Genomic DNA, 17157 nt, shown 5'->3' with positions numbered 1-17157 from the left:
ACATGTGTTTTCAGTTCAAAAAGAAAGAGGAAACCGGAGGGCAGTTCCCGACGATGAGTCACTGAACATGCCCAGACCCCAGACAACACACACAAAGAGGAATGTTTCTCCCCCCGAACCTACCAGCATGGACTCTTTGGTACTTTAGGAAATCATATACCCATTTTTGCTTTTACTCACAGATTTTGTTTTTCAACCGTTCTACACAAAGAATGTACCTCAAATATCCTATCTCCCGGCTATAGAATGTAAGTTTGCATGACTTCATTGATTCCAGATTTTCTTCTCTGTTCTTTTCCTGTGGAATCACATGGCTTCTGTTAAGGCTTTAGCTCCACACAGAATGTGCTAGTATGAACCAATGCTAAAGTTATGCAGTTGATCTACGTCAGTTTACCAGGAAATACATGTATAAACATAATTTTATGTTCTTCGATGAAATGAAATCCATTAGTCAATGAAGTAGGCATTCCCAGTTGTTGCAGCCTCAATTACCAGTGCATAGAATGCTCTTATCGCCATATTATCTTACCGGGCAGCTCAGATTACAAAGATCTCATGTATCTCCCTCACTTTCTATAGCGTGACTCCCCTGTGTGCAAGCTCCAAAATAGGAAAACCCTCCATTGCTCTCCAGTGTCAGACAACACACCAAACATTTCAAAATGGCTGCTCTCATCACAGAGAACTTCAAGTTTGTCTCGCTCTTCTTCAAGAGCAAGGACGTAATGATCTTCAATGGCCTGATAGCCCTGGGCACGGTGGCCAGTCAGACCATGTACAACATATTTGCCTTCGACTGCCCGTGCTCCTCTGGGCGGAACTATCTCTATGGCCTGGCAGCCATCGGGGTGCCCGCCCTGGCATTCTACCTTGTTGGCATCATGCTGAATAAGAGTACCTGGGATCTGGTGTCTGAGTGCCGCCTCAGGAGGTGCCGGAAACTATCGGGGGCGGCTGCCTTCGCCGTCCTGGGCACTATCATTGGCAGAGCGGCCGTGGCTCCAGTGACGTGGGCTGTCATCTCACTGTTACGTGGGGAGGCCTATGTCTGTGCCCTCAGTGAGTTTGTGGACCCTTCAACCTTGGAAGGTTTTCCCTCTGGACAGGGGTTAGAGGTCATGGCCAGGTTTCCCTGTAAGTCCACGGTCCCACAGGAGATGCAGGGTTTTTGGGCGGAGATTGAACGCCGGCTGAAGTACGAGTCTCAGGTATTTAATTTGATCTAAATCCACTATTCCATTTTCTTTTCCTGTGTGTTTGATAACACTATGTTTGTGGCATTATAGCTGGTGGAAAGAGGAAGTACAAATGCAAATTATTTATCACAGTGTCATTACATTATGGCTTATCACTGCCCTTGTGTTTCCTGAATTTGTTTCTTGGCTGTTCGCCTTCTCTTCCTGTGGGGATTTGTCATGGTGTTGTTCCTTTCAGCTGCTAGGGTGGCTGATGGTGGCAGGGATGGCAGTGGTTCTGTTCCTCCTGCTGTGCATGAAGCGCTGCTGCTCTCCCCTGGGCTACCAACAGGAGGCGTACTGGTCCCAGTTCCGCTCCAACGAGCACGACCTCTTCCAGCGCACGGCCGACGTGCACTCCCGTATCCTGGCTGTTGAGAGTGTTAAGAGCTACTTTGGCTTCGTGGCCCTGGAGAAAGAGGAGAAACAGCAGCTGGAGGAGCACCAGAATGCCAGCCCCATCTCTAGTACAGAGTGGAACCGGATCACTGGGATCTGCTTGTACAGAGAGAAAAGGGGATTGCCCCTCTATAGCCGCCTCAACAAGTGGGCCCAGTACAGTGTGGAGAACAACATAGACGCCATGGAGAAAGAGATGGACACTCTGAGCTGACTGGCACTGGACACCCCAGTGTTCTTCAGCCATGATCCTGGGAACCCACTGGGAGTGCAGGCTTTTGTTCCAGCCCAGCACTGAGACATTCAACTAATTAACTTAATAGTCAAGTCCTTGATTAGTTGAAAGAATCAGGTGTGTAAGCACAGGGCTGGAGCAAAAGCATGTCCACCTGATGTGTCCCCAGGACCAGGGTTGAAGAACACTGACCTGGGTAGATTAGTCTTTTACTTGTATTATCCCACATTTGTATTTATTACACCCTTCGGCTAGTGATGGCACCTGATAACTATTGGAAGTAAATTGGAATGGACTCAAATATTGATTGAACTAATGTTCCCAACGTTACACTTTCATTGTTCCCCATTTACTTCTGCTCTCTTCCAGTTTTCAAATGGTTGTAATGGTTGATAAAGGACGATAGTCCAAAGTATTTTTTCGGAGTTTGTGTTTATATGCTTATTGTGTCTAGTTCAGGGTCCATGTTTAACAGAACATTTTATGGAGGTGTTTTACCCTCCCTCTCAATAAGAGACAAGCTCTCAGACTAGATGGCCTGTTACTGTAACATCCTGCACTTCCAAACATCAGCTCGTAGACAGAGCACCGTTTTCTCTGTCAGGGTTCAGTTCTGTTGCTTTTTTCTTCGTAATTTTCTATAAAAACGACCTATTATGCCTGTCGTCCTGGGTATCTCTAAGATAGTCGCTGTCTGTGTCTGTGTCTGTCTCTGTCTCTGTCTCTGTCTCTGTCTCTGTGTCTGTGTCTGTCTCTGTGTGTGTGTGTGTGTGTGTGTGTGTGTGTGTGTGTGTGTGTGTGTGTGTGTGTGTGTGTGTGTGTGTGTGTGTGTGTGTGTGTGTGTGTGTGTGTGTGTTTATCTGCTTGTCTCTCTGACTATCAGATTCACTGGCTGCCTGATTGTCCGACTGTCAAACCCATCTGATTATCTGATTGTCTGCTTATCTGTATAGGACAGTTATCTGAACTCATCACGAGAGGCCTCAGTTGCTCGCGGGGCTGAGTACCCACATGCCCTCCCCACCCCCAGACCAACCCTGGTCTAGAAGCCGTTCATGTGTACCTATCTGTTTGCCTGTTTGTCCTCATGTCTGTCTATGTTACCATGGTCGAGTTCCTGCCCAACTGCATTGCATCAACCGATAGTTGCGTGCCACCATTGCCACGTCATTGACTGTGCAGTCAAGCATCAGATTGCTATATCAAATGATGTTGTTAGCTGATATGTTGAATATGTATCCATGCGTTGTAAGCTCTGGCATGGCGTCTGCAATGTAGTCGACCAGGAACTCAACCCATCTGTCTGCCTGCTGTCTGCCTGCTTGCCTTTCTGCCTATCTGCCTATATGGCTCCTGCTCTGTTGTCGCCTAGTAATAGCTTATAGCTGGAAAGAGGGCAGGGGAGGGAGGAAAGTAAAATGAGAGGGAAAGTGAGCAAGGCAGAGAGAAAGGAGGGGGCGGGTGAAAGTAGAGCTGTGATGCAGACAGCGAATCACATGAGCAGGGATATGTTTACAAACTGAGCTGAGGAGGCGTGCTCACTTGCTCCATTATGAGGAAGCAGGACTGAGAGCCAAGAGAGAAAAAGAGAGACTGGGACCAGAGGAGAGGTGCTGCCTGGGTTAAACTTAGCAGTGTTAGGCTCATTTTTTCTCTCTCTTTTTTTCACCTCCTCTTTGTCTGGTTTGAAGGGGGGGGAGCAGATGGCTGGGGCTGACAGAGCAGAGAGCACAACGCCAGTGCGGGCATGAGGAGCTGCTTTCACAGGAACACTGGGCACTGCAGGGAGCCATTCGCGTCTTTCCTTTGTCTCCCATAATTGGCAGAGGCAGGTTTTAACAGCAAGAGAGGAAATCTATGTCGAGACGAAGGAGGAGGCAGAGAGAAAGAGAGAGAAGGAGAGTAAAACAGAGGACCTCAGAGGAGCAGGGGAAGTAGGGGTAAGCCTTGTGACAATGTTTCTCTCCTTTTGGACTATTAACAATGACATTGATGTGTCTTTAACCTGCCAGGTTTGGATGTTTATATCCTAGTATAAACAATGCTATGATCCGGATATCTTTTGGTTTATTTGAAGAGTGGAGCCATTGCAACACGGCCGTATTTGATTCCACAATACCTTTTCACATTTGTTTTGAGCTTGATTTTGGATTGAAAAAAGTACCTATCAATTCCTGATGACATTGTTGCTTGATTATTCACATCATGCTTACCTAAATCATCACAAAGGAGAGTTGATTTCAACAATGAGTGACTTGTTTTTGTAATGTTTTACTGGAAAACAGACCATCATCCACAAGAGAGTTTCTTGAGGAACTGAGAGTTTTATCCCAAAGGGATTGACTCAGCCTACAAACACAACAAGGATTGAGTAATCAGTCCTTTTCATTGGGGACAGGAGAGTTCGGACTCACGTCATTGTCTGGAAGACAGTGACTTATCTGGGGACAATCTCCTCAATCTGTCTGCACCCCAACAAACAAAGACCTAGGACTGGTTGTGACCTCAGACACAGTGACCCTAGTGGCCGTGATTGACTTCAGACGTTTTCACCCCAATCCACTGATTCCCTGGGTCTCTGGCCATCTGGAAGCTGATTTCATGCACCCGGTCCGGTGGTGTAACGGTGAGTATGTCCTTCCAATGTTTCGTCGCGTAACAATGACCTTTGTGTTTGTGGTGTAACAATGTATTGTCACGTTACAATTGGTTTGCATCTGAGTGGATACGACTCTTATGGTCCTGCCTGTTTTGTGTGCCTTTCTTTTTAACGCTGAGCCCTAAACACTCTCCCAGACATCATGTGTTCACAGAGTGGCCTACCTCTTAGAGCTTGACTATCAATGATTTACTAACATCCTCCTAAGATTACAGATGCCCCCCACCCCTCTCACCCAAACCCAGCATTCCACCCCCTCAGAGACAGAGCCGGTGGAATGGCCCTTCTGGCCTGACCTTCACACAGGCAAAGAGGGACCTTTGACCCAGAAAGAACTCTACTCATTGTGGGACTATGGGTGGTATTAGACCTTAGGGTTGCTCAACATTCTCTCCCTAGATAGTTCTGCTGATGACGGTCTAAAATGGCTGCATGGACTGAAAGAACCCACACACACACACCCACACACACACACACACACACACACACACACACACACGCACGCACGCCTAAACGTCTGAGTAGAGGGTTTTTCCATTGTGGTCCTCCCAGGTGACACACACTCTAGGCCTGTAGGCCATTCTTGTGACATCCAGCTCTCTCTCTCTCTCACACACACACACACACAGTAAAATGATTCATGCCAAGTGTTGACCAGCATCCACCTGTAAAGAAATTAACTGTGAGAACTGTTAGAACCCCCTGGACTGATGATGAATTGAAACATTTTATGGTTCAAATAAATTATGCAAAGGAGGTGGCAAACAAGTCAGACTGCTCAGTTGATTGGTTGACATACCGTAAATTGAGAAAAGTTGTGACTAAACTTAACAAAAAAAAGAAGAAATTATATTACCAAACAAAGATAAATGACATAAAACACAATGTAAAAAAACTTTGGAGTACCTTAAATGATGTCATGGGCAGAAAACCCAATTCATCTCCATCGTTCATTGAAGTTGATGGGTCATTTATAACAAAACCTTTCGTTTTTGCCAATCATTTCGATGCCTATTTCACTAGTAAAGTGGAAAAACGTAGAAGTGAAATGACAACATTGAATCGTGAACTATCATATTACGATCTAATAATGAAATAGAAGGAATGCTGATTTGAATTGGGTCAAGTTATTGTGGGAGAGGTGGAAAAACCATTGTTATCCATCAATAATGATACGCCACCAGGTATAGACAACCTAGATGGGAAACTATTGAGAATGCTAGCAGGCTATATTGCCACGCATATTTGCTATGTCTTTATCCAAAGCCTAAAAGGAGTGTGTCTGTCCACAGGCATGGAAGGAAGCTAAATGAATTCCTTTGTCTAAAAATAGTAAAGCACCCTTTGCTGGTGCTAACAGCCACGCAATCAGTGTGCTGCCTATTCTCAACTTGTACTGCACTAACTTAGAGGATTGATGATTGGTTAAAAGAAATTGATAATAAGATGATAGTTGGAGCAGTATTGTTAGATTTCAGTGCAACCTTTGATGTTATTGATCATAAACGGTCATTGAAAAAACTCACTTGCTAACAGGAAGTCCCATTGAGACCAAGGTCTCCTTTACAAGAGTGACCTGCATTTTACAATTGACACATTTTATAGAATACAAGCAACAGATGAAATACACAAAAATACATACAAATCTCAGATACAATCCTCGATAACGTCTACATCTCTCAGCTATCAGGTCTTCTATTTCTACCCTAAACTGCCTGAGCGGCTACAAAACATTTAATTTCAACAAGATCTGCAGATTGTCCCAGCACTGAGGTGCATCAAAACGAAAAGCGGATCTACATCACCTGCCATCACATGGTTGGAGAGTTATTTATCCAATCGAACCCAGAGAGTGTGGAAGCTTCTCTAACATCAGATATGTACAGTGAGGTGTCCTTCAGGGAAGTTTCCTTGGGCAATTACTCTTCTCTATTTTTACAAATGATGCCACACTCTACATGTCAGCAGAACCTCAACTGGAGTTGTATATTAAAGGGTGTGACTATTGAGCAAGTTGAGGAAGCTAAACTCCTAGGTATAACATTGGATGGTAAATTATCATGGGCAAGACATATTGACATACAGTTGAAGTCGGAAGTTTACATACACTTAGGTTGGAGTCATTACAACTAGTTTTTCAACCACTCCACACATTTCTTGTTAACAAACTATAGTTTTGGCAAGTCGTTTAGGACATCTACTTTGTGAATAACACAAGTATTTTTCCAACAATTGTTTACAGACAGATTATTTCACATATAATTCACTGTATCACAATTTCAGTGGGTCAGAAGTTTACATACACTAAGTTGAGTATGCCTTTAAACAGCCTGGAAAATTCCAGAATATGATGTCATGGCTTTCTGATAGGCTAATTGACATCATTTGAGTCAATTGGAGGTGTACTTGTGGATGTATTTCAAGGCCTACCTTTAAACTCAGTGCCTCTTTGCTTGACATCATGGGAAAATCAAAAGAAATCCGCCAAGACCTCCGAAAAAAGATTGTAGACCTCCTCAAGTCTGGTTCATCCTTGGGAGCAATTTCCAAACGCCTGAATGTACCACATTCATCTATACAAACAATAGTACGCAAGTATAAACACCATGGGACCACGCAGCCGTCATACCGCTCAGGAAGGAGACGCTTTCTTTCTCCCAGAGATGAACGTACTTTGGTGCAAAAAGTGCAAATCAATCCCAGAACAACAGCAAAGGACCTTGTGAAGATGCTGGAGGAAACAGGTACAAAAGTATCTATATCCACAGTAAAATGAGTCCTATATCGACATAACCTGAAAGCCCGCCCAGCAAGGAAGAAGCCACTGCTCCAAAACTGCCATAAGAAAGCCAGACTACGGTTTGCAACTGCACATGAGGACAAAGATCGTACTTTTTGGAGAAATGTCCTTTGGTCTGATTAAACAAAAATAGAACTTTGGCCATAATGCCCATTGTTATGTTTTGAGGAAAAAGGGGGAGGCTTGCAAGCCGAAGAACACCATCCCAACCATGAAGCATGGGGTTGGCAGCATCAAGTTGTGAGGGTGCTTTGTTGCAGTAGGGACTGGTGCACTTCACAAAATAGATGGCATCATGAGGGAGGACAATTATGTGGATATATTGAAGCAACATCTCAAGACATCAGTCAGGAAGTTAAAACTTGGTCAGAAATGGGTCTTCCAAATGGACAATGACCCCGAGCATATTTCCAAAGTTGTGGCAAAATGACTTAAGGACAACAAAGTCAAGGTATTGAAGTGGCCATCACAAAGCCCTGACCTCAATCCTATAGAAATTTGTGGGCAGAACTGAAAAAGCGTGTGCGAGCAAGGAAGCCTACAAACCTGACTCAGTTACACCAGCTCTGTCAGGAGGAATGGGCCAAAATTCACCCAACTTATTGTGGGAAGCTTGTGGAAGGCTACCTGAAACGTTTGACCCAAGTTCAACAATTTAAAGGCAATGCTACCAATTACTAGTTGAGTGTATGTAAACCTCAGACCCACTGGGAATGTGATGAAAGAAATAAAAGCTGAAATAAATCATTCCCTCTACTATTATTCTTAAAATAAAGTGGTGATCCTAACTGACCTAAAACAGGGAATTTTTACTAGGATTAAATGTCAGGGATTGTGAAAAACTGAGTTTAAATGTATTTGGCTGAGGTGTATGTAAACTTCCGACTTCAACTGTAGTTGTTGTGAAGATGGGGGAGGGGTATGTATGTTATAAAAATATGTTATGTGTTTTTGACACTAACATCAACTGTTCTAGTTGTTCAGGCTCTGGTCTTGTCCCATCTTGATTACTGTCCAGTAATATGGTCAAGTGCAGTACAGAAAGACCTGCAAAGCTGCAGCTGGCTCAAAACAGAGCAGCACGCCTTGCTATTACAGCACGCCTTGCTATTATTTGTTGATATATTCCCAAACTGTTTTGCCTGTCAGCAATGAAATGTTCAAGATACATACCCCACAATACATGCCTCCAGGGGTCTCTTCAAAGTTCCCAAGAAAAAATGTCTAAAAACATGTTTTTATTTTTTCATTATGGGGTATTGTGTGTTGAAGGGGGAGAAAAAAAAATCTATTTAATCCATTTTGACTTCAGACTGTAACAACAAAATGTGGATTAAGGCAAGAGGTATGAATACTTTCTGAATGCACTATACACACACTCACATCCCCAGGCCGACGAACAATCCACGTGAAAAAAAGACTATAGTATAATATGGTATAAATACTTTAGTGTTGCTGTCTTTATATACAATAGTATTCACTGTAGTGTTTTTACAGACATGACTGTAGTATTTACTATAGTGTTTTCGTGGACATGACTGTAGTATACTGTAGTGTTTCTGTTTTACTATATTTGACATAGAAGCGGGGGCTTTCTCCTTGATGCAACCTACTGGACAAATACTAAAAGAGCAAATGTACCAAAACCTGTTGGGAACACAATATATGGTCTATACCTGGCATGTAGGTTTCTTACTAATGGGTGGCACAAATTGGGATATGGGGGCCGGGATTGGGAGGGGTATATGCAAATCAAATACTGTAGTATTACTATAATTGAACATGTTTTGTGTTTTTGTTGGCACTAGTGCTTTTGCAGACATGACTGTAGTATTTACTATAGTATTCTACAGTATACTATAAAATTATATAGTAAGTACTACACATGATCTATGGATACTATAGTGTACTATAGTGTATAGTATTCTACAGTATACTACAAGATTATATAGTAAGTACTACAGATGATTGAGGGATATTACCTTGTGGAGTATAGTATTCTACAGTATACTACAGTTTACTACAGAATTCTATAGTAAATTCTATTGTATTCTATAATAAACTGTAGTATTTTTGTATGTGAGATGTGTAACAAATTCCAGTCCAACAAAAAGAAGGTTGTTATTCCTATGTAATTGCTTTTAGATGTTTAATTATAGGGATAGAGTTTGTGTTTAAAGGACCATGAATGGAGAGAATATGTGGTTGTGGAATATTTCTGTGCTGGAGACATTGGTTATGGAAATGTTTCGTAACAGATTAGCCTCCAAGGAATGTTACTAAAGTGTTTTTCTTGTTGTCATTATGTAGTGCCTGGCTTCTGGGGTGGCCTTCAGACATGGGACACACGCACACACACACACACACACACACACACATCACACACACACAGGCCTTAATGGGGGAGCTGGTCCAACACACACCCCACTCCCACTGACAGCTCAATTTTCAGTTGAAGTAACTTAGTACTTTGTGTAAAGTTTGTGCAACTCAATGAAGTTCAACAATGGAAGTAGTGTTATATTGATATTTGAAACAAGAAGCTGCTGAGTGGCTAACAGTATGCAATATGCATGCCAGCCTTGGGAGCACACATGCAATGAGATTAACCACGAGTCCAGTGCTGGCCAGACAGACAATGTGCAGCCTACTGCACAGTATAAAATAATACTAAACATTTATGCTAATAAGACATTCCAAATTCCACATTTCATTTGATTCAGTCTGTTTCAGATGTAAAACATCCTCTGTGCACTTAGTAGATGAACACACCAACACACACACACCACTTCATGTTTTGAAATGCCACATGTAAAACATACTAATTCCTCGAATGCATAACCTCCTCTCTACATTTTAAATGAAACACACAAGTCACTGAAATGTGCTTCAGAATCCATTATTGAGAATGACGCACGCACTGAACTCTTGTCTTTTGTGTGTGAGGACAGAAGGGCCTGTCGAGTTTGGTCAAGTAGACTCAAGGCTCTCTGTCTTCTTCCTCTCTCTGTCTTCCTCCTCTCAGGATGTCTGTGCGGTTTAAGATCGCAGATCTCAGACCCTTACGGCAAGATGACATCGGAAGACATCTACAACCTGCCCCTCAACGTGTACGTCATCATCCTGGGCATCGGCCTCTTCATCTTCATGCTCAGCCTGATCTTCTGCTGCTACATGTTCAGGTGAGGCTCACCTACATTCTTGGAAAAAAAGGGTTCAATAAAGGTTCTACGGTTGTCCCCAGATGAGAACCCTTTTTGTTTCCAGGTAAAAAACAATTTTTGGTTCCAGGAAGAACCATTTGGGTTCCATGTAGACCCTCTGTGGAAAGGGCTCTACAGGGAACCCAAACAGTTCTACCTGGAACCAAAATAGTTCTAGCTGGAGCCAACAAGGGTTCTTCGAAGGGTTGTCCTATGTGGACAGCCGGAGAACCCGTGTAGGTTCTAGATAACACCTTTTTTTCTAAGACTGTAGGGGCAATATCATTAAGCAAGGTCAATGACTTATGGGCTTGGTACTCTCAGTAACCCATAGTCAGCTGTAGATTTCTTTGTAGACAACAACGTTAAAAAACTTATTCGGGAAGTACAACCCTGAGGCTGGCACAATTATTATTATTATTTTTTTACCTTCATTTAACTAGGCAAGTCAGTTAATAACAAATTCTTATTTTCAGTGACAGCCTAGGAACAGTGGGTTAACTGCCTTGTTCAGGGGCAGAACGACAGATTTTTACCTTGTCAGGTCGGGGATTCAATTTTGCAACCTTTCGGTTACTAGTCCAACGCTCTAACCACTAGGCTACCTGCTGCCCCAGTCAGGTAGTACAATAGGTTTTAAACGGCAATGTGATCAATGCTAGGTGTTGAACAACCTCATGACATCATCAGCTGCCAGGCTTTTTTGTTAAGACTGTGTTTCAACCTGGAGCTAAATGTGTTTTTTTGGCCAAATCTGAGGCAATGTTTTCTACACTTTCTTGTTGTCCAGATAAAGAATCAAAAAAGACATACGGAAATGTGCTCCTGATCAACTGCTTTGCAGCTGTAGCACAGCTAAGTGTAGACACATTGTGACTTGCATTTGACATTCATGTGAATACAATAGGGAAAACTGGTCTCCATGCCGACACATTGGGCAAGATGAGACATGATATGATAGAGAGATGAGATGTACTGAAGAAAAATATAAAAGCAACATGCAACAATTTCAAATATTTTACAGAGTTACAGTTTATAGAAGGAAATCAGTCAATTGAAATCTAATCTTTGGATGTCACAACTATGAATACAGATATGCATCTGATCAACCTAATATGGAATTATGTCCAAAATAATATTTGAAAATCCCTTTTTATAATTCTGTTTCAGGTTAAGGCGACAAGGCACAAGGGAGCAATACGGATATAATGAGGTACTTTCATCTTTGAATATTTTTTGTTGTTGTTGTAAAAACGTTTTATATTGAACCTTTATTTAACTAGGCAAGTCAGTTAAGAACAAATTCTTATTTACAATGACGGTCTAACCCGGCCAAACCCGGACAACGCTTGGCCAATTGTGCGCCGCCCTATGTGACTCCCAATCACGGCCGGATGTGATACAGTCTGGATTTTTTTGTAGTGTCAGACATACAGACACTAAATAAAACTCTTCAAAAAAGTTGTACATTTCTCAATTCATGATGGCTTTGATCTTTTGCATCTTGGCAGCTTTGGATCGGCAGATGTTGTTGTTGACGTATTTATGTTCATTTATAAAGCTGTTCTTTTGTTTTTATTTTATTGTATAAAATAGTTCCCTCTGTCACATTATATGCATCTTTGTTTCTAGGTTGTTTTGAAAGGAGCAGGAAAGAAACTGAGTCTTCTTGGAGTAAGTTGACTTCATTGGTCCAGCTATGCACTTTACAAATAACAACATTTTGTTTCAGCAGGGGGATAGAATATTGGCCCTGGCCTGAGAGGGTTATGGTGGGGAGTGAGAGAGTTTGTTTTCTGAAGGAGTGTTGACGTGATCTCTTTCCCATCCTACAGCAGACCTGTGCAGTGTGCCTAGAACAGTTCAAAAGCAGAGACGAACTTGGAGTGTGTCCCTGCTCACATGCCTTCCACAAGAAGTAAGTCCCTCCCCACAGTCTTGGCTTTGATGGCGTGAAGTGAACAACTGAAGATATACTCAGAAGGAAGAACATCAAATGCAATGAAACACTCAAATTGTAATGTAAAGAAAAACAGAGACGAAAACCATAATAAAGCCCTCCAGGTGCAGTGTCAAGGTGACAGGCATTTACTGTCTGTGTGACTTTGTCATTTGACTATATAAGCCTGTTTACCCCTAACACACGCCATCTGCCTCTCCCTAGTCCAGAGGTGTCAAACATATGCAAGTCCATTCAATTTGGCCCGCGTGTGTTTTGAGTTTCAAAAATTGCCGAAATGAGCATAAAAAAATCCCAAAACAATTTCTTTCAAATTTCGACGCCAATGAAATATAACACATTTTCAGTGCCGCCTCATTGAAGACTGAATGTGGCCCCCGGGGCAAAATGAGTTTGACACCCCTGCCCTGGTCTAATGACTTCTCTCACAGGATATGTTTGACATGTTAGTAGCCAATGGCCTATATAGTAATATGTAGGGTGGTGTGTACAGTTTAACCTTCCCTGAATTGTTATATTATTAACTGTCTACAGTGTTGTTACAATGTGCAAATAGTAGAAGTACAAATGGCAAGGGGAAAATAAATAGCCACATAAATATAACCAGATAAATATGTGCTCCATCGGTTGCCCTAAAATTATCGCAACAGGTCACAGGTCACACTTATTGCTGCAATGATCACACACTGCGGTATTTTACCTAACAGATAATGGAGCTTATCAATGTCTTTTGGATCCTAGAAATCTGAGGGAAATATGTGTGTCTCATATCGTCATGTATTTGTCCGAAGGTGCAGCTCAGTTTCCACCACATTTTGTGGGCATTGGGCACACATTTCGTCTCTTGAGAGCCAGGTCTGCCGATGGCGGCTTCTCCCAATAGCAAGGCTATGCTCACACTCTGCACATTGTAAATATTTTCCTCTGTTTTCTGTCAGTCTCTCTCTCTTTCTCTCTCTCTCTCTCTCTCTCTCTCTCTCTCTCTCGCTCTCTCTCTCTCTCTGTATGTCTATAATATAATACTTTCCTCGCTCTGCCCCCATGCAGGTGTCTGTTAAAATGGCTGGAGATCCGCAGTGTCTGCCCTATGTGCAACAAACCTATCTGCCGTTTGCAGCCAGACCCCCCACAGGGCGCAGAGAGGCCCCAGAGCCCAATGGAGGTGTGAGAGGAGAGAAGGACCCCACCACAGCACCTCAACACCACTAACTACAGTCCCAACCTGCCTCTCCCAGACCGCCTGACCCCTAAAAATCACACCCTGGTCCAGGTGAAGGGAATCAGGCATTCCATCCTGACCTCTCCCATATATCCCTATCCTAGTTCTGACAGACTATTTAAATCCACTCCACTCTTTGAAGGTGTTAGAGCCCTGCAGGTGTGTGTGAGATAAGACTTTAAAGTGGAACTCATAGAACAATATTGGGGGACAAACTGACAAACTGTCAGTACCCTCCATCCCATGTTGCCAATTGAAGATAGGGTGTCTGATTGGTCGATGAGTAACATAGGACCTGGATGGAGGTGACACCCACATACCACGCTCATAGCTGCCAATATGGGCCTGTGAGGTATCCAGCTATGACATAGGGTACAGTGACCCTGTCTCTAAATAACACATCAGGGTCATTCTTGATTTGCAGTGCCTTTTGGGCATGGCATTTTGGAAGACATTTACTTCATTTTTGTTTAGTTGTTTTTATTTAAATGTATTTGGGTATATCTTCCCATTCTAAATAAATTAATATGGCCGATTAATGACTTTAAGTAATTTTGACGATAACCTTCTGCCACCGCTAGGAGTAGTAACACCAATGATGCCATTATCGTATGTCAGAAAGTGCAACCATTCTGCCTGCACTGTCGGGTTGAGGGACGGGCATCGCGTGGGAGTGACCCACCTGTCAGAAGACAATGTAATGTTGGTAATACCAATGACACATTTTTTGTAATTGAGGATTTTCTTAAATGGAGACCACAGCTGCTCAGATCTAATGTCATTAACCCTTAATTTACTCAAGTTATATGATTAATCGCTCACAATGTAATTTCTCTTCATTTAAATTGATTAGCCTAACACTAATAACACTTTATTTATCCACACCATATTATAACACTCTAAAAGGGTATGAATAGCTAGCAACTTTCTTTAATATAGACTACTCCTGCGATAAGAGTTTTTCTTGGAGAGAATGCTCAAGGTCCTTGTATATCTTTTGTGTAATGAGTCATCTCAGAAACCCAGAACTAAAATCTTACGTAATTGCGTCAGATGCTCGATTAGATTCTGGAGGAGATGTATTAGGAAGGATACTAACACGACTAGTGAAGTCTCTTTAAACAATTCATTAAAGATACAGTTTTGCAGTAGAAATGACTTGCTTTATGTTTTATCATTCATAAACAGTTCAATATCAACAAAAAATGTGTATGATGTGTAACTATTTGTCATAAAGTGTTTTTCATGGTTGAAAAGCTGAGGGACGCAAATGCCATCGCAATTCAATTAAATATATAGTCTTTAAGTTATTTCTAAGGAATTGTTTTGTATTATAACTGACTTTCAATAAAGTGTAGTGTTTCAGTGATATTGAGAACTCTGATGTCATTCATTCTTTAGCATTAAGCATGCAAATGTTGTATATTCAGCTGACCCTGCATGGCCTTAGCTGTGCTCCACTGAATCCACCTAACTATACTGAACAAAAATATAAATGCAACATAAATTGTTGGTCCCATGTTTCATGAGCTGAAATAAAAGATGCCAGAAATGTCCTATACTCACAAAAAGTATTATTTCTAAAAACAATCTGTGCACAAATGTTTTTTTTTTACCTCCCTGTTAGTGAGCATGTTATCCTTTGTCAAGATAATCCATCCATCTGACAGGTGTGGCATATCAAGAAGCTGATTAAACAGCATGATCATTACACATACCCAGCTTGTGCGGGGGACAATAAAGTCCACTCTAAAATGGGCAGATTTGTCACACAACACAATGCCACAGATGTCTCAAGTTTTGAGGGAGCATGAAATTGGCATTTTGACTGAAGGAATGTCCACCAGAGCTGTTGCCAGAAAATGTTATGTTCATTTCTCTACCATAAGCCGGCTTCAACATCGTTTTAGAGAATTGGGCAGTATGTCCAATAAAGCCCTTTTGTAGAGAAAAGTTTATTCTGATTGGCTGGGCCTGGTTCCCTAGTGGGTGGACCTGGCTCCCAAGTGTGTAGGCCTATGCCGTCCCAGGCCCACCCATGGATGCGCCCCTGCCCAGTCATGTGAAATCCATAGATTAAGGCCTAATGAGTTTATTTCAATTGACTGATTTTGATTATATGAACTGTAATCTTTGAATTTGTTGCATGTTGCGTTTATATTTATGTTCAGTATAAGTACTGCTTGACTATCGTGAACTTCTGTGAACAGAAAATAGATTAATGCTAAATATCCACAACCAAGATGGGCTGGATTTATAATATTATGTCCTTGCCTTCAAGTTTGTCTTCACCTTCATCTTCAAATATTCAGTGTAATGGTCAGTGGACACAAACTCTGACTGTAATAGGTCTGGGTGTAGCTGGTGCAGAGTAGTCAGGCGCAGTAATACACGAAAATTTACTCAAGACTTACAAATCAAGTCGATATTACTGAGCCCACAATACGGACCGTAAATACAACAAACAATTATTCACAAACAAACTTGGGGGAACAGAGGGTTAAATAATGAACAAGTAATTGGGGGATAAAAACCAGGTGTGTAAGACAAAGACAAAACAAATGGAAAATGAAAAGCTAGAAAACGATAGCTAGAAGACCGCCGAACGCGCCCGAACAAGGAGAGGGGCCGACTTCGGCAGAAGTCGTGACACTGACCCAAGATTGAACCATGATTTTGTAGTGAATTCAATTTTGGAATATTTTTTTCCTTCCTGACTTGACTGTTCTAAGCGTCTTGAGACACTTTCCAGTATCCAATCATACATAATCAGTGCAGCTGGTTCCAAACCTACTCCAACCAATTATTATTATTTTTTAATTTTTAATTTCACCTTTATTTAACCAGGTATGCCAGTTGAGAACAAGTTCTCATTTACAACTGCGACTTGGCCAAGATAAAGCAAAGCAGTGCAACAAAAACAACACAGAGTTACACATGGGATAAACATTTGTACAGTCAATAATACAATTGAAAAATAGGTGTACAGTGTGTGCAAATGAAGTAAGGAGGTAAGGCAATAAGTAGGCCAATAGTGGCGAAGTAATTACAATTTAGCAATTTACACTGGAGTGATATATGTGCAGATAAGGATGTGCAGGTAGAAATACTGGTATGCAAAGGAACAGAAAAACAAAAACAAATATGGGGATGAGGTAGGTAGTTGGTTGGATGGGCTATTTACAGACGGGCTGTGTACAGCTGCAGCGATCGGTAAGCTGCTCTGACAGCTGATGCTTAAAGTTAGTAAGGGAGATATAAGCCTCCAACTTCAGTGATTTTGCAATTCGTTCCAGTCATTGGCAGCAGACAACTGAAAGGAAAGGTGGCCAAAGGAGGAGTTGGGGATTACCAGTGAAATATACCTGCTGGAGCTTGTGCTACCTGTGGGTGCTACTATGGTGACCAGTGAGCAGAGGCGGATCTTTACCTAGCAAAGATTTA

The 17157-nt window shown here is 42.0% G+C and overlaps 2 protein-coding genes and 1 non-coding gene across 5 annotated transcripts; 2 read left to right on the top strand and 1 right to left on the bottom strand.

Annotated features, from left to right (window-relative positions):
- The first annotated feature begins 36 nt into the window (after positions 1 to 36).
- On the top strand, positions 37 to 3711 carry calhm2.1 (calcium homeostasis modulator family member 2, tandem duplicate 1). The gene is made up of 3 exons (XM_021609499.2): positions 37 to 248; positions 583 to 1211; positions 1438 to 3711. The coding sequence occupies exons 2-3, from the start codon at positions 666 to 668 to the stop codon at positions 1849 to 1851; spliced, it is 960 nt and encodes a 319-aa protein (XP_021465174.1). The 5' UTR covers positions 37 to 248; positions 583 to 665; the 3' UTR covers positions 1852 to 3711.
- Positions 3439 to 15082, top strand: LOC110527905 (RING finger protein 122). 3 transcript variants are annotated; one of them, XM_036983661.1, is made up of 6 exons: positions 3443 to 3812; positions 10357 to 10513; positions 11705 to 11747; positions 12167 to 12208; positions 12370 to 12452; positions 13542 to 15082. In XM_036983661.1, exons 2-6 carry the CDS (start codon positions 10404 to 10406, stop codon positions 13660 to 13662), a joined length of 399 nt encoding a protein of 132 aa, XP_036839556.1. In that variant the 5' UTR covers positions 3443 to 3812; positions 10357 to 10403; the 3' UTR covers positions 13663 to 15082. The 3 variants fall into 3 exon arrangements, with proteins under 3 accessions (XP_021465192.1, XP_036839556.1, XP_021465186.1); XM_021609511.2 differs by having other exon boundaries at positions 3446 to 4498; XM_021609517.2 differs by lacking the exon at positions 12167 to 12208 and having other exon boundaries at positions 3439 to 4498.
- LOC118966747 lies at positions 8918 to 8974 on the bottom strand. The gene has a single exon (XR_005053624.1). It is a non-coding gene; the product is annotated as a U7 small nuclear RNA (small nuclear RNA).
- Positions 15083 to 17157: the final 2075 nt, after the last annotated feature.

This window comes from Oncorhynchus mykiss, chromosome 1, assembly GCF_013265735.2.
Source record: "Oncorhynchus mykiss isolate Arlee chromosome 1, USDA_OmykA_1.1, whole genome shotgun sequence".
In the NCBI taxonomy this organism is placed as follows: domain Eukaryota; kingdom Metazoa; phylum Chordata; class Actinopteri; order Salmoniformes; family Salmonidae; genus Oncorhynchus; species Oncorhynchus mykiss.
Note: the sequence above shows the minus strand (reverse complement) of the source record. Positions and strands in the feature narration are given on the sequence as shown.

What these genes read in the sequence shown, in the direction of transcription:
- LOC110527905 (XM_021609511.2), top strand. Translation starts at nt 4,474, where the DNA reads ATGCACCCGGTCCGGTGGTGTAACG. An exon ending in CCCGGTCCGGTGGTGTAACG is followed by an intron (nt 4,499 to 10,356) that starts GTGAGTATGTCC and finishes TCCTCCTCTCAG; the next exon opens with GATGTCTGTGCGGTTTAAGA. An exon ending in AGAAACTGAGTCTTCTTGGA is followed by an intron (nt 12,209 to 12,369) that starts GTAAGTTGACTT and finishes CCCATCCTACAG; the next exon opens with CAGACCTGTGCAGTGTGCCT.
- calhm2.1 (XM_021609499.2), top strand. Translation starts at nt 666, where the DNA reads ATGGCTGCTCTCATCACAGAGAACTTCAAGTTTGTCTCGCTCTTCTTC. An exon ending in GGCTGAAGTACGAGTCTCAG is followed by an intron (nt 1,212 to 1,437) that starts GTATTTAATTTG and finishes TGTTCCTTTCAG; the next exon opens with CTGCTAGGGTGGCTGATGGT.